The sequence below is a fragment of the Anser cygnoides genome, unplaced genomic scaffold (assembly GCF_040182565.1).
Source record: "Anser cygnoides isolate HZ-2024a breed goose unplaced genomic scaffold, Taihu_goose_T2T_genome scaffold_43_1, whole genome shotgun sequence".
Lineage (NCBI taxonomy): Eukaryota > Metazoa > Chordata > Aves > Anseriformes > Anatidae > Anser > Anser cygnoides.
This window is the reverse complement of record NW_027103067.1, coordinates 1,426,910-1,443,747: the sequence shown is the minus strand read 5'-3', so window position 1 is coordinate 1,443,747 and position 16,838 is coordinate 1,426,910. Positions and strand designations below refer to the sequence as shown.

Sequence of the window (16,838 nt, the reverse complement as noted above, 5' to 3'; positions counted from 1 at the left end):
CAATCCATCCCAGTCCCCCCAGTACATCCCAGTCCCACCCCAACCCTTTCAAGTTCCCCTGAGTACATCCCAGCCCCCCCAGTCCTTCCCAGTCCATGCCAGTCTCCCCCAGTATGTCCCAGTCCCCCCCAGTACGTCCCAGTATAACCCAGTACCCCACAGAAAGCCCCAGCGCGACCAGCACCAGCCCGTCCCAGTCCATCCCAGTCCCTCCCAGTACCCCCAGCATGTCCCGGTCCCCCCCAGTCCCTCCCTGTCCCCTCCAACCCGTCCCAGTTCCCCCCGGTCCCTCCCAGTGCTCCCAGTCCCGGTGCCCACGGGCCGTGCGGACGTGGCGCCGTTGCCATGGAGACCGGGGGGGGGCCAACCCACGGGGCCGGGGCTACCGGAACTCACCGCGGCGGGGGCGGGGCCCGGAACCGGGGCCTTGGGGACCGGAACCGGGCCGGGGCCGCGCAGCCTCCGCCGGGCCGGGCCGGGCCGGGCCGGGCCGGCACTTCCGGCCAGCGCCGTTACACTCCGACCGCTACTTCCGGCCGCGGTCCGTCCTTCAAACGGGTCCGTGCGGCACCGCCACCCGCAGCGCAATGGTTCCCTCCCCCGCTCCACTTTTTCCGTTTCTTTTTTTTTCCGTTTTTTTTTTTTTTTTTCCGTTTTTTATTCGTGTTTTATCAAAATCCGCGCGGGGGCAGCGCCCCCGGCCCCCCCCCCGCCCCTCAAGAAGAGGAGAGGGGGTGGGGGCCCGGTTTTGTCCCTCCCCCCCCCCAGCACTGGAGGGGGGGGGGAAGAGGGCTCCCCCAACCCCTGCTGCCCCCCCACGGCAACTGGGGGGAGGGGGAGGCAGAAGGGGGGGGGGGCAGAAAAAGGGGGAGGGGGGCAAAAAAAGGAGGAGGGGACAAGGAAAGAAAAGGGGGGGGGCAGGAGGTGTTGCTGGGGGCACGGGGGGGAATTTTGGGGGGGGGGGGAGTTGTGGGGCTGGGGGGGCTCGGGGTTTGGGGGGCTCACAGTCTTGGTCCCCAGCCCCCACCAGCCCGGCACTGCTCCCCCCACCCCGAACTGGGAGGGGGCAACAGGGGAGGGGTCAGCAGCAGCCCTCCCACACCCCAAGGCCCCAAAACAACCAGGGGCAAACCCCCCTGTGGCAGCGAGGGGGGGGGGCGAGAGGGGCCCAGAGGGGTCCCAGAGGAGGGGGGGGCCCCCCGCACCCCCACCCCCCATCTCACAGCAGCCCCCCCTGCATTATCGCAGGACGATGGCCCAGTCGGCGCCGATGCGGACCCCGGCTTGCGCACGGTGAGGACGGAGGTCTCGGCCTCATGCTGGAAGTCGAGGCGAGTCTCGGGGCCGCCTGCCGAGGGAGGGGCACACAACGGGGTGAGGGGGGGGACACAGCAGCCCCAGGACCCCCCCAGAGCCCCCTCCCATCCCCCTACTCACCTGCAGGACGGAGAACGACGGCCGCCGGCTTCCCCGCGCCGAGGATCACCACACGCTCCACCCACGCCGGGGTCTCGAAGCTGCCCCTGGGGGTCCGCAGAACTGGGGGGGGCAAGAGGGGCGTGGAGGGAGGCGCCCCCACAATTTGAGGGGGGCCGAGGGGGGCTTTTGGGGGGTTACCTGGCCGTCAGCGTGTTGCTGGCGAAGGTGAAGCGGCGGTGGAGGTAGCGCGATGCCGTGGCGTAGTCAAAGCTCTGCCCGTCGTCCAGGAAGAGGTCGCCTTCGGCTGTGCCCTGCAGGATAGGGGGGTCAGGGGGGGCCTGGGGGGGGTTGTGGGGGGCTTTGGGGAGCCCCCGCGGTGCTGTGCTCACCTGGGGGCTCAGCGCCACGTAGAGGGTGAAAGGGTCGCCCTTCATGCACTCGGTGGAGCGCCGCACGCGGTCCTGCCGTGGCACCACGGTGCCGCCGCGCTGGTACACGGGGATCTGTGGGGGGCCGGGGGGGGGGACGACACAGGAAATATCAGCCACCCTGACCCCCCCTGCCCCTCTGCGCCCCCACGTGGCCCCCCCAGCCCCGTCCCCACGCACGCTGCTCATGGTCACGGGCACGTAGAGCGTCTGGGGCGCGTGGTGCTTCTGGTGCGAGGCGACGTCGTACCACACCTGGGGGCAGAGGGCGATGAGACGGGGGTGTGGCCCCCAAAAAACGTGTCCCCCCCCCCCAAAAAAATACCCTGCAAGTCTTCTCCAGACCCCCCCCGGCTTACCTCGCCCTTGCCGGGCAGGTAGACCTGCACGCCGCGGGCGCCCTGCTCCGTGACGGGGTGCACCAGCAGCGCCCTGTCTGCGGAAAAAGGGGGGGGGGGGGGGGGCTGGCTCAGCACCTGGGGGGTGCCCCGGGGCCGGGGGGGGGGGTCCTGGGGGGCCCTACTCACCAATTAAGTACTGGTCGTCCATGGCAAAGGTGGTGGTGTCCTCGGGGTACTCCATCCAGAGAGGTCTGGAGGGGGAGAGCGGGGGAAAAAATCAGGGAATTGTGAGCGTGGGGGGGATTTGGGGAGGGGGGGATTTGGATTTGGGGCCCCCCCCCCCGCCCGGCTCACCTCATGACGGGCAGCCCGTGGCGGTGGCAGCGGTAGAAGGCGGTGTACCAGAAGGGCAGCAGGGCGTAGCGCTGGCGCACGGCGCCGCGGATCAGCGCCGCGTTCTCCTCGCCGAAGAGCCAGGGCTCGCGGCGCACCGTGTCCAGGTGCGCGTGGGCGCGGAAGAAGGGCTGGAAGGCGCCCGCCTGGTACCAGCGCACCAGCAGCTCCGCGTCCGGGTTCTTGAAGAAGCCCCCACGTCCGCTGCGGGGACGGACGGGGGTCGGGGGGGCCCCAAAATGGTGCTAAACCCCCCCCCCCAAAAAGAAGGGCGAGGCGCCGCTCACCGCCGCAGAAGGAGAGCCCGGCCAGCCCGAAGCTCAGGCACATGGGGATGGAAATCTTCAGGTGCTCCCCACTCGGCCGCGTTGTCGCCCGTCCACACGGCGCCTGGGGGGGGGAAAACGTGCCTGAGACCCTCCTGGGGGGGAGGAAACGGGACGGTGGGAGCGCAGGAGGGTCCCTGCTTCGTCCTCATCCTCACCGTAGCGCTGGGAGCCGGCGAAGAAGGCTCGGCTCAGCACGAAGGGGCGCTGCCGCCCGCCCGAGCGCTGGATCTGCCCCTCGGCCGTCGCCATTTGCTGGGGGGGAGGAAAAAATGGTTGGGGGGAGGAAAAAAAGGGGCTTGAGGGGGGGTCCTGCTGGCCGGGGGGGTCCTGCTGGCCGGGGGGGCCCAGGCTCACCACGTAGAAGCCGTAGAGGTTGTGGAGGTCGCGGTGCTCCCAGCCGCCGTGGTGCACGGCGTCCTTGTGCATCGTCACCTCGGGGCCGCTGAACACCGACGGCTCGTTCATGTCGTTCCAGGTGAAGAGGTTCTCGGTCGAGCCCTTGGGGTGGGGGGCACAGAAATGATTTGGGGGTCACAGCGACGATTTGGGGGCGTTACAGTGATGATTTGGGGGGAGAACGGTGACGGGGCTGCTCCCACCTCGTACTGGTCGTAGGCGAACATGGAGGCCCACCAGGCGCGCATCTCGGGGTTGGTGAAGTCGGGGTACGCCGCCGAGCCTGCGGGCGGCGGGGAGGGTGGGGGGATGTTAGCACGGCTCCCTGCGCCCCCCAGGACCCCCCAGCCCCTCAGCCCCGCTCACCCGGCCAACACCAGCCCTCGTAGTCGCCGCCGTCCTTGGTCTTGACGTAGAAGCCGCGGGCGCGCAGCTCGCTGTGCACGCGGTAGGCGCTGTCCACCTTGATGTGCGGGTCCACGATGCTCACCATCTGCGGGGGAGGGGGGCAAAAAAATCACCGTAGGAAACCCGGGGGGTCCCGCAACCCCCCTCGGCGCCCCCATCCCAGCCGGGGACCCCCCGACCTTGCGCTTCTTGGCGGCCAGGCGCTCGAGCATGGCGCGGGGCTGGGGGAACTTGCTGGGGTCCCAGGTGAAGTAGCGCTTGCCGTCGGCGTGCTCGATGTCGAGCCAGAGCACGTCGCAGGGGATGGCGTGCTCCTCGAAGCCCCGCTCCACCGCCGCCACGTCCTCCTCGTCGTTGTAGTTCCAGCGGCTCTGGTGGTAGCCCAGGGCGAAGAGCGGCGGCAGCGCCTGGGTGCCTGCGGCGAGCGGGCTCAGCACGGGGTCCCCGCATCGGGTAAACCCCCAAAACGCGGGTTTAAGCCCCCAAAACGCGGGTTTAAGCCCCCAAAACGCGGGTTTAAGCCCCCAAAACGCGGGTTTAAGCCCCCAAAACGCGCGTTTAAGCCCCCAAAACGCGGGTTTAAGCCCCCAAAACGCGCGTTTAAGCCCCCAAAACGCGGGTTTAAGCCCCCAAAACGCGCGTTTAAGCCCCCAAAACGCGGGTTTAAGCCCCAAAACGCGGGTTTAAGCCCCCAAAACGCGGGTTTAAGCCCCCAAAACGCACGTTTAAGCCCCCAAAACGCACGTTTAAGCCCCCGGTGGGAAGGCTTAAGCCCCAAAACGTGGGTTTGCCAGCCCCCAAAACGCGTGTCAAGCCCCCAGAAACGCGGGCTTAAAGCCCCCCGAAGCCCCCCCTGTGTACCGGTGAGGGCGGCGTACTGCCCCGCCACGTCGGCGGGCGCGGGGCCGAGCAGCAGGAAGACGTCGATGATGCCGCTCTCCGACATCCAGCGCACGTCGGTCTGCGGCGTCTCGCCGCCGCCCTGCATGTAGTCCAGCAGCTTCCCGAAAAGCGTCTGCGGGACGGCCACAAAGGCTCGCGGAGGGGGGGTCGCGAGGCTTCGTGGCCCCCCCCCGCCCCGGGAACGCCGTGCCGCACCTTGCCGGCGGTGTTGGAGCTGATGTCCACCCAGGTCTCGGCGGCGTTGAGCCAGAAGACGCCGAGGGTGCTGCGGGCGCTGTGGGCCAGCAGCAGCGGGACGGAGCCGTAGAGCGCCATGGGGTTGTAGAGCTCGTACTGGAAGACGTCCAGGTTGTAGAGGCGGTACGGGTCGCCCCCCTGCAGGAGGGCAGGCTGTCAGAATCCCCCCCGCGGCGCCAGAGGGCCCCCCGCACCCCCCCCCCCCCCAAAAAAAACTCACTCGGTGGTGCGCAGCCGCAGGTTGTCCGCATGCTCGGGGATGCCGTAGACGTGCTCGAAGCCGGGCAGGGAGAAGTCCAGCCCCACCGACGTGGGTCCTGGGGGGGAGCCGGGGCGAAATTAGAGACGCCCCCACCCCACGGAGGCCCCCACACCATCGGGGGGGGTCCCTGTGCCCCCAGGCCCGGCGCTGCCCTCACCGTTGGGTTTGGAGTCCGTGTGCGTCTTGAACGTCTCCTCCCACGAGCCCGGCTCCTCCGCGGCCTCCGCGTCCACCTCTGCGGGCTGGGGGAGGGAGCAACAATATCAGAAAAAGGGCTCCCCCACCCCAAAAAAAGACCCCCCCGCTGCCCCCCCACACCCCCCAGCACCTTCTCGCTCTGGCTGTCGGCGTCTTCTGTCCCTGCGCCTCCCTCCTGACCCTCGGCAGCCGCCTCCTCTGCCGCCGGCTCTTTGGGGGTGTCACTGGGGGGGGGGGACGAGGCACACGGACGGGTTTTGGGTTTTTTTTTTAGGGGGGGGGAACACTCGTACACACACACACGCAGTGGGGACGCTCGCTAACCCGCAGGGAGGGGGGCCCCGAGAGCCCGAAACCACAGGGGGAGGGGTATCAGGATGTGGCCCCTCTCACACCAAGGTGGGGTGGGGGGATTTTTGGGTGCGGGGGGAGGGATTTGGGGCACGGAGGTGCAGAGCAGCAGCAGCAGCCACAGAATTACCTATGGAACAGGCTCCTGAGCTTATCCCACAAGCTCCCGAGCGAGCTACTAACTTTATCCGAGAAACTGGGGCGCAGAGGGGGGTGTTCGGGAGGGGGGGGGACAGTGCAGCCAGAAACAGAAACACAGCGAGAGTCAGCGCCCACGGCCCCCCCGTACCCCCCAACCCCTCCGTGGGGCGCCCCCGCTATTTTAGAACCCCCCTCCCTCCGCCACCCCGCGGTTTACCTGTACCGGGAGGGAGCCGGGGCGGGCGGGCCCCCAAATCCCCCCCCGGGGGGGGGGCTCGGCTCGAAACGGGCATAGCCCCCCCCCGTGCTCCCCCCCCCCCCCGGTGTACTCACGAGCCGCGGCGGGGGCGGAGGTGCTCGAAGACGAGCAGCCCGCGGGCGTTGACGCTGGCCAGCAGCTCGCGGCCCCGCAGCAGGTCCATGCGGAACGGCTTCTCCGTCAGCAGCAGCCGGTGCCCGCCGGGGCCCAGCGCCAGCTCCAGGCTGCCCTCCTCACGCCCCGTCACCGTCAGCCTACGGGGCGGACGCGCACACACGGGGTGGGGGGTGGGGGTCACGGAGGAGCCCCGAAATTTGCTCGCGCCCCCCTCCCCCCGGAGGACTCACGGCTCGGCCTGCGGCTCGCCCAGCAGCACGTCGGGCACCTCGTAGCGGGGCCGCAGCGGGTGCAGCTCCCTGATGCGGATGCGCGTCGTGTTCCCCCGCAGCCCCGACAGCTCCAGCAGCAGCGGCACCTACGGGAAAACACCGGGGGGGGGGCTCACCACATACCCTCCCCCCAAATAATTAATTTACCCCCCCCGGAGCCCCGCACGCACCTTGGTGTCCTCATTGACCAGCTGCAGCGTGGCGGCGCCGGGCCCGAGCTGCAGCGACTCGAGGAGGGCTCGGTACGGGGAGCGGCCGGGCTGGAGGCTGCGCTGCCGCCTGCGGGGGTGTGTGGGGGGGCACAGCTCGAACGGGGCCCCCCCAGCACCGGGAAGCGGGGCTCCTGGGGGGGGGGGGCACCCACCTGCAGAAGGCGCTCTGCTCGCACGTCTTGAAGTTGCTGCGGTCCACGGCCAGCGCGGCCCCGAGAAGGGCCCAGAGCAGCAGCACCGGTGCTGGGCGCCGCCTGCGGGACGGGGCAAAGGGCACGGCCGTTACCCGGGGGGGTACCGGGGGGGGGGGCTGGGTAGGACCGGGAAGGGGCTGGGGGGGGTTTGGAGTAACAGGGGCTGGACCGAGGGGGTCCGAGTGTAACCGGGGGAGTCCGGGCAGAACTGGGACCGGACCGGGAGCAACCGGGACGGAGCTGGGGGTGGGGAGTCTTGGAGCAATAGGGGCTGGACCAGGGTGGGGCGGGAACAACCGGGGCTGAACCGAGGGGGCCTGGGCGTAACCGGGGAGGTCCGGGCGGAAGCGGGGCTGGACCGGGGGAGCTCGGGTGCAACCGGGCCGGGGCTGGGGGGGTCCGGGAGCAACCGGGGCTGGAGTGGGGGGGGGGTCTGGGCGTAACCGGGAGGTCCGGGACCAACTGGGACCGGACGGGAGGGGTCTGGGCGTAACTGGGGGGGGGTCTGGGTAGAACCGGGGCCGGGCCGGGAGGCCCCAACGTGCCCGGGGGGCGGGGACCGGGCCGCGGGGCCTCGGCCTTGGTCCCGGGCCTCGTCCCGGGGATCCCGTGGCGCTGGGAGCCGCCCGGTGAGGGGATCGGGGGGGGGGGTCTCACACTGAGGGGGGCGGAGGAGGAGAGGCCGCCCGCCCCCCCGCCGCGCGCTCACCTCCCCGGCGCCGCCGCCATCTTGGCTGAGGGCTGACCCTTGACCCCGCCCCCCGGCCCCACGCCGCCTCGCCCATTGGCTGCGCGGAGCCCCGCCCCCCGGGAGCGCGCTCCCGCCCCGCCCCGGCGCACCTGGTTGCCGGGGTAGCGTAGCCCCGCCCACGCGGCCCCGCGATTTGCGCGCGGGGGTTGAAAGGCGGGAGCGCGAGCCAATCAGAGAGCGCTGTGCACACGGCCGGAGGGGGAGCGGCCGGCCAATGAACGCGAGGTGAAGCCGGAGTGACAGCGCTGGGCGCCCAATCACAAGCAGCCTCCCGGCCCGCTCGCGGTTTCCCCAGCAACGCCCCGCCCCGGCTGCCATGGCAACCGCGGCCCGCCCCTTCTTTCGCCGGGAGGGCGGGAGCAGGTGCCGCACGGATGAGTGGCGTTAGCAAAGAACCAATCAGCGTGCTCCAGCAGCCTGCCGATATGAGCGGCAGGCGCGAAGACCAATAGGAGCGGCGCGACGGAGAGCCAGGCGGCCAATCGGAGCGGGGGCGGGGCGGCGGCTTTGTGGGGAGCGGGGCCGGGCCCGAGCGGCGGAGCCAGGCCCGGAGCCGGGCTGGGAGCCCCCGTCCCCGCCATGGAGTTCCCGGAGCACAGCCGGCAGCTGCTGCGGGGGCTGCGGGAGCAGCGGGCTCAGGGCTTCCTGTGCGACTGCACGGTGCTGGTGGGCAGCGCCCCGTTCCCGGCGCACCGCGCCGTGCTGGCGGCCTGCAGCGCCTTCTTCCACATGTGCTACGCCGAGCGGCTGGACAAGGGCGAGCTGGTGCAGCTCAACAGCGAGATCGTGACGCCGCCCGCCTTCGGGCTGCTGCTCGAGTTCATGTACGAGGGGCGCCTGGCGCTGGCCGCCACGCCGCTGGAGGACGTGCTGGCGGCCGCCAGCTACCTGCACATGAACGACGTGGTCAAGCTCTGCAAGAAGAAGCTGCAGGCGCGGGCCCCGGCCGAGGCCGACAGCACCAAGCGGGAGGAGGAGGACGACGACGACCCCCCCGGCAGGCCCCCGCTGCCGCCCGCCGCCCTCCCGCAGCTCCCGGCCAGCCCCGGGGCGCCGCCGCTGCCGCCGCCGCTGCTGCTGTCGCTGCCCCCGGGCCCGGTCGGCCAGGCCGGGGAGGAGCAGCGGGCCCTGGCCCCCCCGAGCCGCCCGCGGCCTGCGTGGACGTGGCCGACACCACGCAGCCCGGCGTGGAGGGCGACTGGCCCCCCCGCGCGGCCCCCCGGACCTCTCGCTGCCCAGCCCCAGCAGCTCGACGGAGGCCGCCCCGCGGCCCGCCTTCCTCGGAGGCGAGCTGCCGGCCCCCGGGGAGCTCTGCGCGGGGCCCTGGGCGCCCGCCGCCCCCACGGGGCTGCTGCCCGCCGCCATCAAGGTGGAGGCCATCGTCATCTCCGACGAGGAGCCCGAGGCGGGCGCCCGCCGCCCCGGAGGCCTCTTCCCGGGGCCGGCGAGGGGTCCCCGGGGGTTGGCGGCGGCGGCCTTCAGGGAGGCGGCGGGGCAGCCGCTGGCCTTCGGGCTGCCGGCGCTGCGGGAGCCGCTGTTCCTGCCGCCGCTGGAGGGGCGCGGGGGCTTCGGGCTGTTCGCCGAGGAGGCGCCGACGTGCCCGACGTGCGGGAAGACCTTCTCGTGCTCCTACACGCTGCGCCGCCACGCCACCGTGCACACCCGGGAGCGCCCCTACGAGTGCCGCCACTGCCTGCGCAGCTACACGCAGTCCGGGGACCTCTACCGGCACATCCGCAAGGCGCACAGCCACGGGCTGCCCGCGCACCTGGGCCACGCCGACAGCGACCACGGCAACCCGCCCTAGAGGGACCGGACGGGGGGGGGCGGGCGCTAGGACCCGGGGGAGGGCCGCGGCCGCCGGGGGCGGGGCCGGAGCAGCGGGGGGCGGGGCCTGCGCCGATGTGGGCGGAGCGGGTGTACGGAGGTCACGTGGGCTGGAATAAAGCGCGGACGCCAACGGGCGGTGCGTTGTGCCTAGGGGGCGGGGCTTGGGGCCACGCCCGCGCCGCCCTCCCATTGGCTGCCATTACTGCGGGCGCTCGGCTGCCCTCACGGGCCGCGGCTGCGCATGCGCGGAGAGTCAGAGTCGACCCCCCCCCCCCGCCGCCCGCCAGAGCCGCGGGTTCGAATCCCGGCCCCGGCTCCAATCCCGGCTCCCCCCCCCCTGCGCAGCCCCCCGTGCCCCCCCCCCCCCCCGGTGCCCCCCCCAGTAACGCACCCGGACGCTTAAAAGCACTTTAATCACAAAAATAGAGCTCTCTCCGCGGCGGCACCTATAAAAAGGGGGGTCGAGGACACGGTGGGGGGGGCGAGCGCCCCAAACCCGGGTCAGGAGCAGGCGGGGGGGGCGCCCGGGCGGGGGCGCAGGCCGGGCCCCCCCCCCGAAGAAGGAGGGCTCGGTGAGGGGGTGCAGCAGCAGCAGGAAGAGCAGCACCCCCAGCAGGTAGCAGGGGAGCAGGGCCCGGCGCCGGGGGTGCTCCAGGGCAGCCCCCACGGCCGGGAAGCCCATGGAGTTGCAGAAGGAGTGGCACAGCACCGGGCCCGCCAGGTGGCCTGCGGGACGGACGGACAGACAGACGGACGGACGGGGGGGTCAGCAGGGCAGAGACCCCCCCCCCCCCCCCCGGGGCTTGGCACCCCCCAGCCCCGTGCCTCCTCACCTGTCCTGAGGAAGATGAAGGCCGTGTAGGCGCCGAAGACGGCCGTGTAGGAGAACTGGAAAGCTGCGGGGGGAGCGGGGAGGTTGTGGGGGGGACACGGAGGGGGGGGACACAGGGGGACAGATTTCCCCCCTCCAGACCCCCCAGGACCCCCCCCAGCCCTACCTGCCGACATGAAGATGCTGCCGACGGAGCCCTGGCGGAAGCGGAGCTGCTCGATGACGTGGTGGAAATGGGCTGGGGAGGGAGGGAGGCGGTGAGGGGGGGGCACGAAGGGAATTTGGGGGGGGGGGGGGGGGTCCCGGGGGCGCCGCGCTCACCCACGCCGAAGAAGAGGGGGCAGGCGAGGACGGCGGGGCCGGGGCCGGTGCAGGGCACCAGCATGGGCAGCATGCAGGCGCGGAAGACGAGCTCCTCGGTGAGCGGGGCCACCACCTGGTTCCGCAGCCAGCGCACGTCGCCCAGGCACAGCGCCCAGAGCCGGGGGTCTGCGGGCACGGAGGCGCTGCCACCCCGAAACCCACCCGTCCCCCAAAACCTGCCCCCACGCACCCCCGAACCCCACCCTGCCCCCAAACCTGCCCCCCTGTGCCCCCAAAACCTATCCCTGTGCTCCCAAAACCCACGCCACGTCCCCAAAACCCACCCATCCCCCCTAAACCTGCATCCCTGTGCCCCAAAAAACCCACCCCGTGTCCCCAAAACCCACCTGTCCCCCAAAAACCTGCCCCCGTGCACCCCCAAAACCCGTCCCGTGCCCCCAAAACCTGACTTTCTGCCCCCAAACCTGCTCCCCTGCACTCCCCAAACCCACCCGTCCCCCGAAACCTGCCCCTGTACCCACAAAACCCAACCCATCCCCAAACCTGCCCCCCCCACGCCCCCAAAACCCGCTCCACCTTCCTCCCCCAAACCTGCCCCCGATGCCTCCAAAACTGCCTCCCCAAACCCCTCCCCCCAAAACCGACCCCCCCAGACCCCCCTAAACCCCTTGCTGCCCCCCAATCCACCCCCCGTCCCCCCCCCCCTTACCCAAAGCCCCCCTGACGCCGTCAAGCCAGCGCCAGGGGCAGTCCATGGAGAGCTGGATGAGGGGCCCCAGGAAGAGGACCTGGGGGAGCAGGGGGGGGTCAGGGGGGCCATGGCGGGCCGTGCCCCCCCGCCACCCCCACGTACCATGGTGAGCAGCAGCGGCAGCAGCGTGGCCGGCACCAGCCCCTCCAGCCTCAGCCCCAGCAGCGCCGGCAGCGGGGTGTCTGGCTAGGGGGGAGAAAAGGGGGGAAGCAAAAATTAGGGTGCTCCCCCCCCCAAAAAAATTAGGGACCCCCAGGCTCACCTTGATGCCCGTCAGCTCCTTCCAGAGCCACACGAAGGCCGGGGAGAGCCCCGACACCACCAGGACGCTGGTGAAGCGGCGCTTGATGACGGACGGGTGGTCCCTGCGGCGGGGGTCAGCAGGGGAGCCTCACGGAGCCCCCCCCCACCTTCAAGACCCCCCCCCCCTCAAACACCCTCAATGCCCCCCCACCCTCCGGCACCCCCAAAAATCCCTCTCAAGCACCCCGCATCTCCCCAGCACCCCAAAGCCCCCCTCTCACCGACCCCCCCCAAGGCTTCTTACAGCCCCCGACCCCCGACCCCCAGTCCCAGGACCCCCAGGGTGCCCCCCCGGGGCTCTCCCCTGGCCCCTCCTGGAGCTCCCCACTCACCTCTTGGTGCCCCCACAGCCCCCCCCCGGATCCCCCAGGCTCTACCCCAGTCCCCGGTGCCCCCCAGCCACCCCCGGAGCCCCCCCGAAGACCCCAGCCACCCCCAGTGCCCCCCAGCCACCCCCCGGTTCTCCCCAAGTCCCTCCCGGTGCCCCCCGTAGCCTCCCGGTGGCCCCCGACCCCCCGGCCTCCCCCAGTCCCCCCGGTGCCCCCCGGAGCCCTCTCGGTGCTCACCAGCCCTCCCGGTGCCCTCCAGCCCCCCCACGGTGCCCCCCAGTCCCCCCGGTTCTCCCCAAGCCCCTCCCGGTGCCCCCCATAGCCCCCGGTGGCCCCCGACCCCCCCGGCCTCCCCCGGCCTCCCCCCAGTCCCCCCGGTGCCCCCCAGTCCCCCCGGTTCTCCCCAAGCCCCTCCCGGTGCCCCCCCATAGCCCCCGGTGGCCCCCGACCCCCCCGGCCTCCCCCGGAGCCCTCTCGGTGCTCACCAGCCCTCCCGGTGCCCCCCAGCCCCCCCCCGGTGCCCCTCCGGTGCCCCCCGGTGCCCCCCAGCCCCCCGGTACCCCCGGTGCCCCCCGGTGCCCCCCGTACCGCGGCAGCGGGCTGCCCCAGACGTAGAGGCTGCCCACGTAGGAGCAGGCCAGGCTGAGGCAGGCCAGCACGGCGGCCCAGCACGCCCCGGGCCCGGCGGTAGCGGGGGCCGGGCCCGCTCCGTGCCCCGGGGCCGCTCCCGGTGCCGCCGCGGGCCCGGCTCGGCCCGGAGCGGCCCAGGAGGAGCCGCCCGCGGGCTCCGACACCGCCATGGCGCGGCGGGGCGGGGCCACGCCGGGGGGCGGGGCCGGGGGCGGGGCCACGCGCGGAGGGGGCGTGGCCAGACCCCGATAGGCGGGCCCCGGGTGGGTGGGCGGGGCTAAGCGCCGCTGGGCGGTGCCGATTGGTGGTGGGCGGGGCTGGGGGCGGGGCTTCGGTGGGTGGTGGGCGGGGCGTGGGGTGGGGGGCGGGGCAAGGGAGGGGGCGTGGTCAGTGAGCAAGGGGAGGGGCGGGGGGAGAGCGGGGGGGGGGGGACTGGGAGTAGTGGGGGCAACTGGGGGAACTGGGACCAGTGGGGGCGGCTGGGAGAACTGGGGCTAACGTGGGGCAACCGGGTCTAACTGGGGAAGCTTGGGGTAACTGGGACCAGCAGGGGCAACTGGGGGAACTGGGGCTAACTGGGGGAACTGGGACCAGCAGGGGCAACTGGGGGAACTGGGGCCAGCAGGGGCAACTGGGGGAACTGGGGCTAACTGGGGGAACTGGGGCCAGCAGGGGCAACTGGGGGAACTGGGACCAGCAGGGGCAACTGGGGGAACTGGGGCTAACTGGGGGAACTGGGGCCAGCAGGGGCAACTGGGGGAACTGGGGCTAACTGGGGGAACTGGGGCCAGCAGGGGCAACTGGGGGAACTGGGGCTAACTGGGGGAACTGGGGCCAGCAGGGGCAACTGGGGGAACTGGGGCTAACTGGGGGAACTGGGGCCAGCAGGGGCAACTGGGGGAACTGGGACCAGCAGGGGCAACTGGGGGAACTGGGGCTAACTGGGGGAACTGGGACCAGCAGGGGCAACTGGGGGAACTGGGGCTAACTGGGGGAACTGGGGCCAGCAGGGGCAACTGGGGGAACTGGGGCTAACTGGGGGAACTGGGGCCAGCAGGGGCAACTGGGGGAACTGGGGCTAACTGGGGGAACTGGGGCCAGCAGGGGCAACTGGGGGAACTGGGGCTAACTGGGGGAACTGGGACCAGCAGGGGCAACTGGGGCAACTGGGACCAATGGTGATAACTGGGGGAACCGGGGAGCTGGGACCAACAGAAGCAACTGGGGAGACTGGGTCTAACTGGGAGAACTGGGGCTAACTGGGGGAACTGGGACCAATGGGGGCAACTGGGGCTAACTGGGGGAACTGGAACCAGCAAAGACAACTGGGCGTACTGGGTCTAACTGGGGGAACTGGGGCTAACTGGGACCAACAGGGGCAACTGGGGCTAACTGGGGGAACTGGGACCAAGGGGGAAAACTGAGGGGACTGGGACCAATGGGGACATGTGGGGGAACTGGGGCTAATTGGGGGAACTGGGGCTAACTGGGGGAACTGGGGCTAACTGGGGACCACCTGGGGGCTCCCTCACTGCCCCCCTCGGGGGGGTCGGAGGGGGGTCCTGGGTGCCCCCCGCGCTGGGGGACGCCCCGGGGTCGCCCTGCTCCGTGCCCCCCGCGTCCGGCGCCTCCGGGGGCTGCGGGGATGGAAGGGGGGGGGGGTGAGCGGGGCTGGGGGGGGGTCTCGGGGAGTGGGGGGGGATGGGGGTGGGGGGGGGTCTCACCCACCGCGGGGGTCGCAGGAGGCGCAGCGCAGGAGGCGGCAGCGGGAGATTTCGGCCAGGCTCCGGTGGGCGGCCGCGGCCAGCGCCGGGGTGTCGGCGACCTGCGGGGGGGGGGGGTGGGGGACACCGAGGGGGGGTCGCGTTGGGGTTTTGGGGTGCCCCCCCCCCCCCACCCACCTGCATGATGCGCAGGCACCGCCGGCGGAAGCGGGCGCTGGTGCTGGCGGCCACCACGGCGCTCAGCGCGTCCAGCGCCACCGGCAGGGCCCGCGCCAGCCGCTCCTGGCCCTGCGGGACGGGACGGGACGGGGGTGGGCGCTTTGGGGTCGGTTTTTTTTTGGGGGGTGCCCCCCCCACCCCAAGGCCCTTCTCCCACCTGCGCCCGGCGGCTGAGCGCCTCCAGCAGCGGGTGGACGAGGGCGCGGACGCCGCGGGTCAGGGCCCGGCGGCTGCCCAGCAGCAGCGGCTCCGCGTGGGCCAGCAGCAGGCGGCGGGTGGCTGGGGGGCGGCGCGGTGACACCGGGGGGGGACAGCAGCCACCGGGGGTGTCCCCCCCCCATAAACCCCGGCCCCCCGCTCACCCGCGTCGTAGGCCCGGAAGGGGTCCCGGTGCCGCACGAAGAGGAAGAGGAGCAGGGTCAGCGGGCGGCCGTCCCCGGCGGGGTCCCCGCCGCCGGTGTCACCGCGTAGGTGGCATCGGCGGGCGCCGGCCCTGCGGGGACGGGGAGGTGGGGGGGGGGAGCCGGGGAGGTGACCCCCGAAGCGTGTCCCCCCCCCCCGCGAGGTGACCCCCGGCGTCCCCTCACCGTCGCCGCCGGCCGGCGGGGCGCGGGGGGTCGCGGCGCAGCCGAAGCGGCCCCAGTCCGCCAGCCACGAGGGGTCCTGGAAGAGCCGGGGCGGGCGGGGGCGGGCGGCAGCCCCGCGGGGTCGTAGCAGAAGACGTGGCAGCGGTCAAGGACAACGCGGCCCCGCGTGGCCCCGTGTCCCCATGTCCCCAACCCCGTGTCCCTGTGTCCCCATCCCCGTGGCCCCGTGTCCCCAACCCCGTGTCCCCATGTCCTCAACCCCGTGTCTGCATGTCCTTGTGTCCCCAACCCCATGTCCCCATGTCCCCATCCCCGTGTCCCCATGTCCCCAACCCAGTGTCGCCGTGTCCCCATCCCCGTGTCCCTGTGTCCCCAACCCAGTGTCCCCGTGTCCCCATCCCCGTGTCCCCGTGTCCCCAACCCCATGTCACTGTGTCCCCGTGTCCCCATGTCCCCAACCCCGTGTCACCAACCCCGTGTCCCCATGACCCCATGTCCCCAACCCCGTGTCCTCAACCCCGTGTCCCCATGACCCCATGTCCCCATCCCCATGTCACCATGTCCCCATGTCCCCAACCCTGTGTCCCCGTGTCCTCAACCCCATGTCCCCATGTCCCCATGTCCCCAACCCCGTGTCGCTGTGTCCCCGTGTCCCCATGTCCCCAACCCCATGTCCCCAACCCCATGTCCCCATGTCGCCGTGTCCCCAACCCTGTGTCCCCATGTCCCCGTGTCCCCATCCCCGTGTCCCCATGTCCCCAGCCCCATGTCCCCGTGTCCCCGTGTCCCCAACCCCGTGTCACCATGTCCTCAGCCCCGTGTCCCCATGTCCCCAGCCCCGTGTCCCCGTGTCCGCATGACCCCATGTCCCCAGCCCCGTGTCCCCAGCCCCCGTGTCCCCGCGTCCCCCGGGATATGGCGGCGGCGGCGAGGCGCGCGGGCAGGTTGGGGCGCGGGCGCAGGCAGGGCCAGAGGGCGGCGGCGGGGACGGCGCTGAGCTCCCCGCCCAGCCCGGCGGCGGCGGCGGCGGGGGGCAGGCGCAGCGCGATGGGGGGGCCGGCCACCGGGTGCAGCCGGGCGCAGGGGGGGCACCGCCGGGGGCCCCAGCCTGGGGAGGGGGGGGGAGGAGAGAAAAAGGGGGGTGGGCACCCCCGGGTGAGCGGCACCGGGGAGGTGGCGGGGACTCGGTGGCCCTAAAGTGCCCGGCACCCCGTCCCCATCCCTGTCACCGTCCCCGTTCCTGTCCCCGTCCCCGTCCCCATCCCTGTCCCCGTCCCCGTCCTGTCCCCGTCACCGTCCCCGTTCCTGTCCCCGTCCCGGCCCCGTTCCCAGTCCCGTCCCCATCCCGGTCCTGTCCCCGTCCTGTCCCCATCCCCGTCCCATCCCCGTCCCCATCCTGTCCCCATTCCTGTTCCTGGCCCCATCCTGGCCCCGTTACCAACCCCATTCCCATCCCTGTCCCCGTCCCTGTCCCTGTCCATGTCCCTGTCCCGGTCCCCATCCCCATCCTGTCCCCGTTCCTGACCCCATCCCTGTCCCCACCCATGTCCCTGTCCCCATCCCTGTCCCCGTCCTGTCCCCGTCACCGTCCCCATTCCTGGCCCCGTCCCGGCCCCGTTCCCAACCCCGTCCCCATCCCGGTCCTGTCCCCATCCCCGTCCCCACCCTGTCCCCATCCCCGTCCCATCCCCGTCCCCA

General features: G+C 72.3%; 4 protein-coding genes across 4 annotated transcripts; 1 reads left to right on the top strand and 3 right to left on the bottom strand.

Moving 5' to 3' along the window:
• Positions 1-1,224: 1,224 nt before the first annotated feature.
• LOC125181874 (neutral alpha-glucosidase AB-like) lies at positions 1,225-7,671 on the bottom strand. Its single transcript, XM_066989224.1, is given in 27 exon segments — positions 1,225-1,277; positions 1,280-1,348; positions 1,438-1,516; positions 1,518-1,539; positions 1,618-1,730; positions 1,809-1,922; positions 2,028-2,102; positions 2,207-2,283; positions 2,375-2,439; positions 2,543-2,785; positions 2,869-2,971; positions 3,066-3,162; positions 3,265-3,408; positions 3,510-3,589; positions 3,673-3,799; positions 3,894-4,129; positions 4,576-4,729; positions 4,813-4,994; positions 5,076-5,171; positions 5,274-5,358; positions 5,445-5,538; positions 5,796-5,861; positions 6,140-6,319; positions 6,413-6,540; positions 6,625-6,733; positions 6,819-6,920; positions 7,570-7,671. Coding segments are annotated over 27 exon segments (2,898 nt in total). The 5' UTR covers positions 7,590-7,671; the 3' UTR covers positions 1,225-1,239.
• Positions 7,672-8,100: 429 nt separating this feature from the next.
• LOC136789237 (zinc finger and BTB domain-containing protein 3-like) lies at positions 8,101-9,523 on the top strand. The gene is given in 2 exon segments (XM_066989225.1): positions 8,101-8,835; positions 8,837-9,523. Coding segments are annotated over 2 exon segments (1,227 nt in total). The 5' UTR covers positions 8,101-8,190; the 3' UTR covers positions 9,419-9,523.
• Positions 9,524-9,539: 16 nt separating this feature from the next.
• LOC136789232 (CAAX prenyl protease 2-like) lies at positions 9,540-12,819 on the bottom strand. The gene is made up of 9 exons (XM_066989210.1): positions 12,569-12,819; positions 11,611-11,713; positions 11,451-11,534; positions 11,307-11,385; positions 10,595-10,762; positions 10,440-10,511; positions 10,275-10,337; positions 9,833-10,167; positions 9,540-9,548 (listed from the first exon to the last, which is right to left on the bottom strand). Exons 1-9 carry the CDS (start codon positions 12,778-12,780, stop codon positions 9,540-9,542), a joined length of 1,125 nt encoding a protein of 374 aa, XP_066845311.1. The 5' UTR covers positions 12,781-12,819.
• A 1,486-nt stretch (positions 12,820-14,305) lies between these two features.
• LOC136789231 (type 2 DNA topoisomerase 6 subunit B-like) lies at positions 14,306-16,621 on the bottom strand. The gene is made up of 7 exons (XM_066989209.1): positions 16,579-16,621; positions 16,030-16,248; positions 15,141-15,342; positions 14,916-15,046; positions 14,711-14,832; positions 14,512-14,622; positions 14,306-14,435 (listed from the first exon to the last, which is right to left on the bottom strand). Exons 1-7 carry the CDS (start codon positions 16,619-16,621, stop codon positions 14,331-14,333), a joined length of 933 nt encoding a protein of 310 aa, XP_066845310.1. The 3' UTR covers positions 14,306-14,330.
• Positions 16,622-16,838: the final 217 nt, after the last annotated feature.

Coding starts and splice junctions, on each gene's coding strand:
- LOC136789232 (XM_066989210.1), bottom strand. CDS start 12,780: ATGGCGGTGTCGGAGCCCGCGGGCGGCTCCTCCTGGGCCGCTCCGGGC. Junction 11,714..12,568: donor TGGGGCAGCCCGCTGCCGCG/GTACGGGGGGCA, acceptor CCCCCGCCGCAG/GGACCACCCGTCCGTCATCA. Junction 10,168..10,274: donor CTTCATCTTCCTCAGGACAG/GTGAGGAGGCAC, acceptor TCCGTCCCGCAG/GCCACCTGGCGGGCCCGGTG.
- LOC136789231 (XM_066989209.1), bottom strand. CDS start 16,621: ATGGACAGGGACAGGGACGGGGACAGGGATGGGAATGGGGTTG. Junction 16,249..16,578: donor CAGGGATGGGAATGGGGTTG/GTAACGGGGCCA, acceptor CCCCCTCCCCAG/GCTGGGGCCCCCGGCGGTGC. Junction 14,623..14,710: donor CGCTCAGCCGCCGGGCGCAG/GTGGGAGAAGGG, acceptor CCCGTCCCGCAG/GGCCAGGAGCGGCTGGCGCG.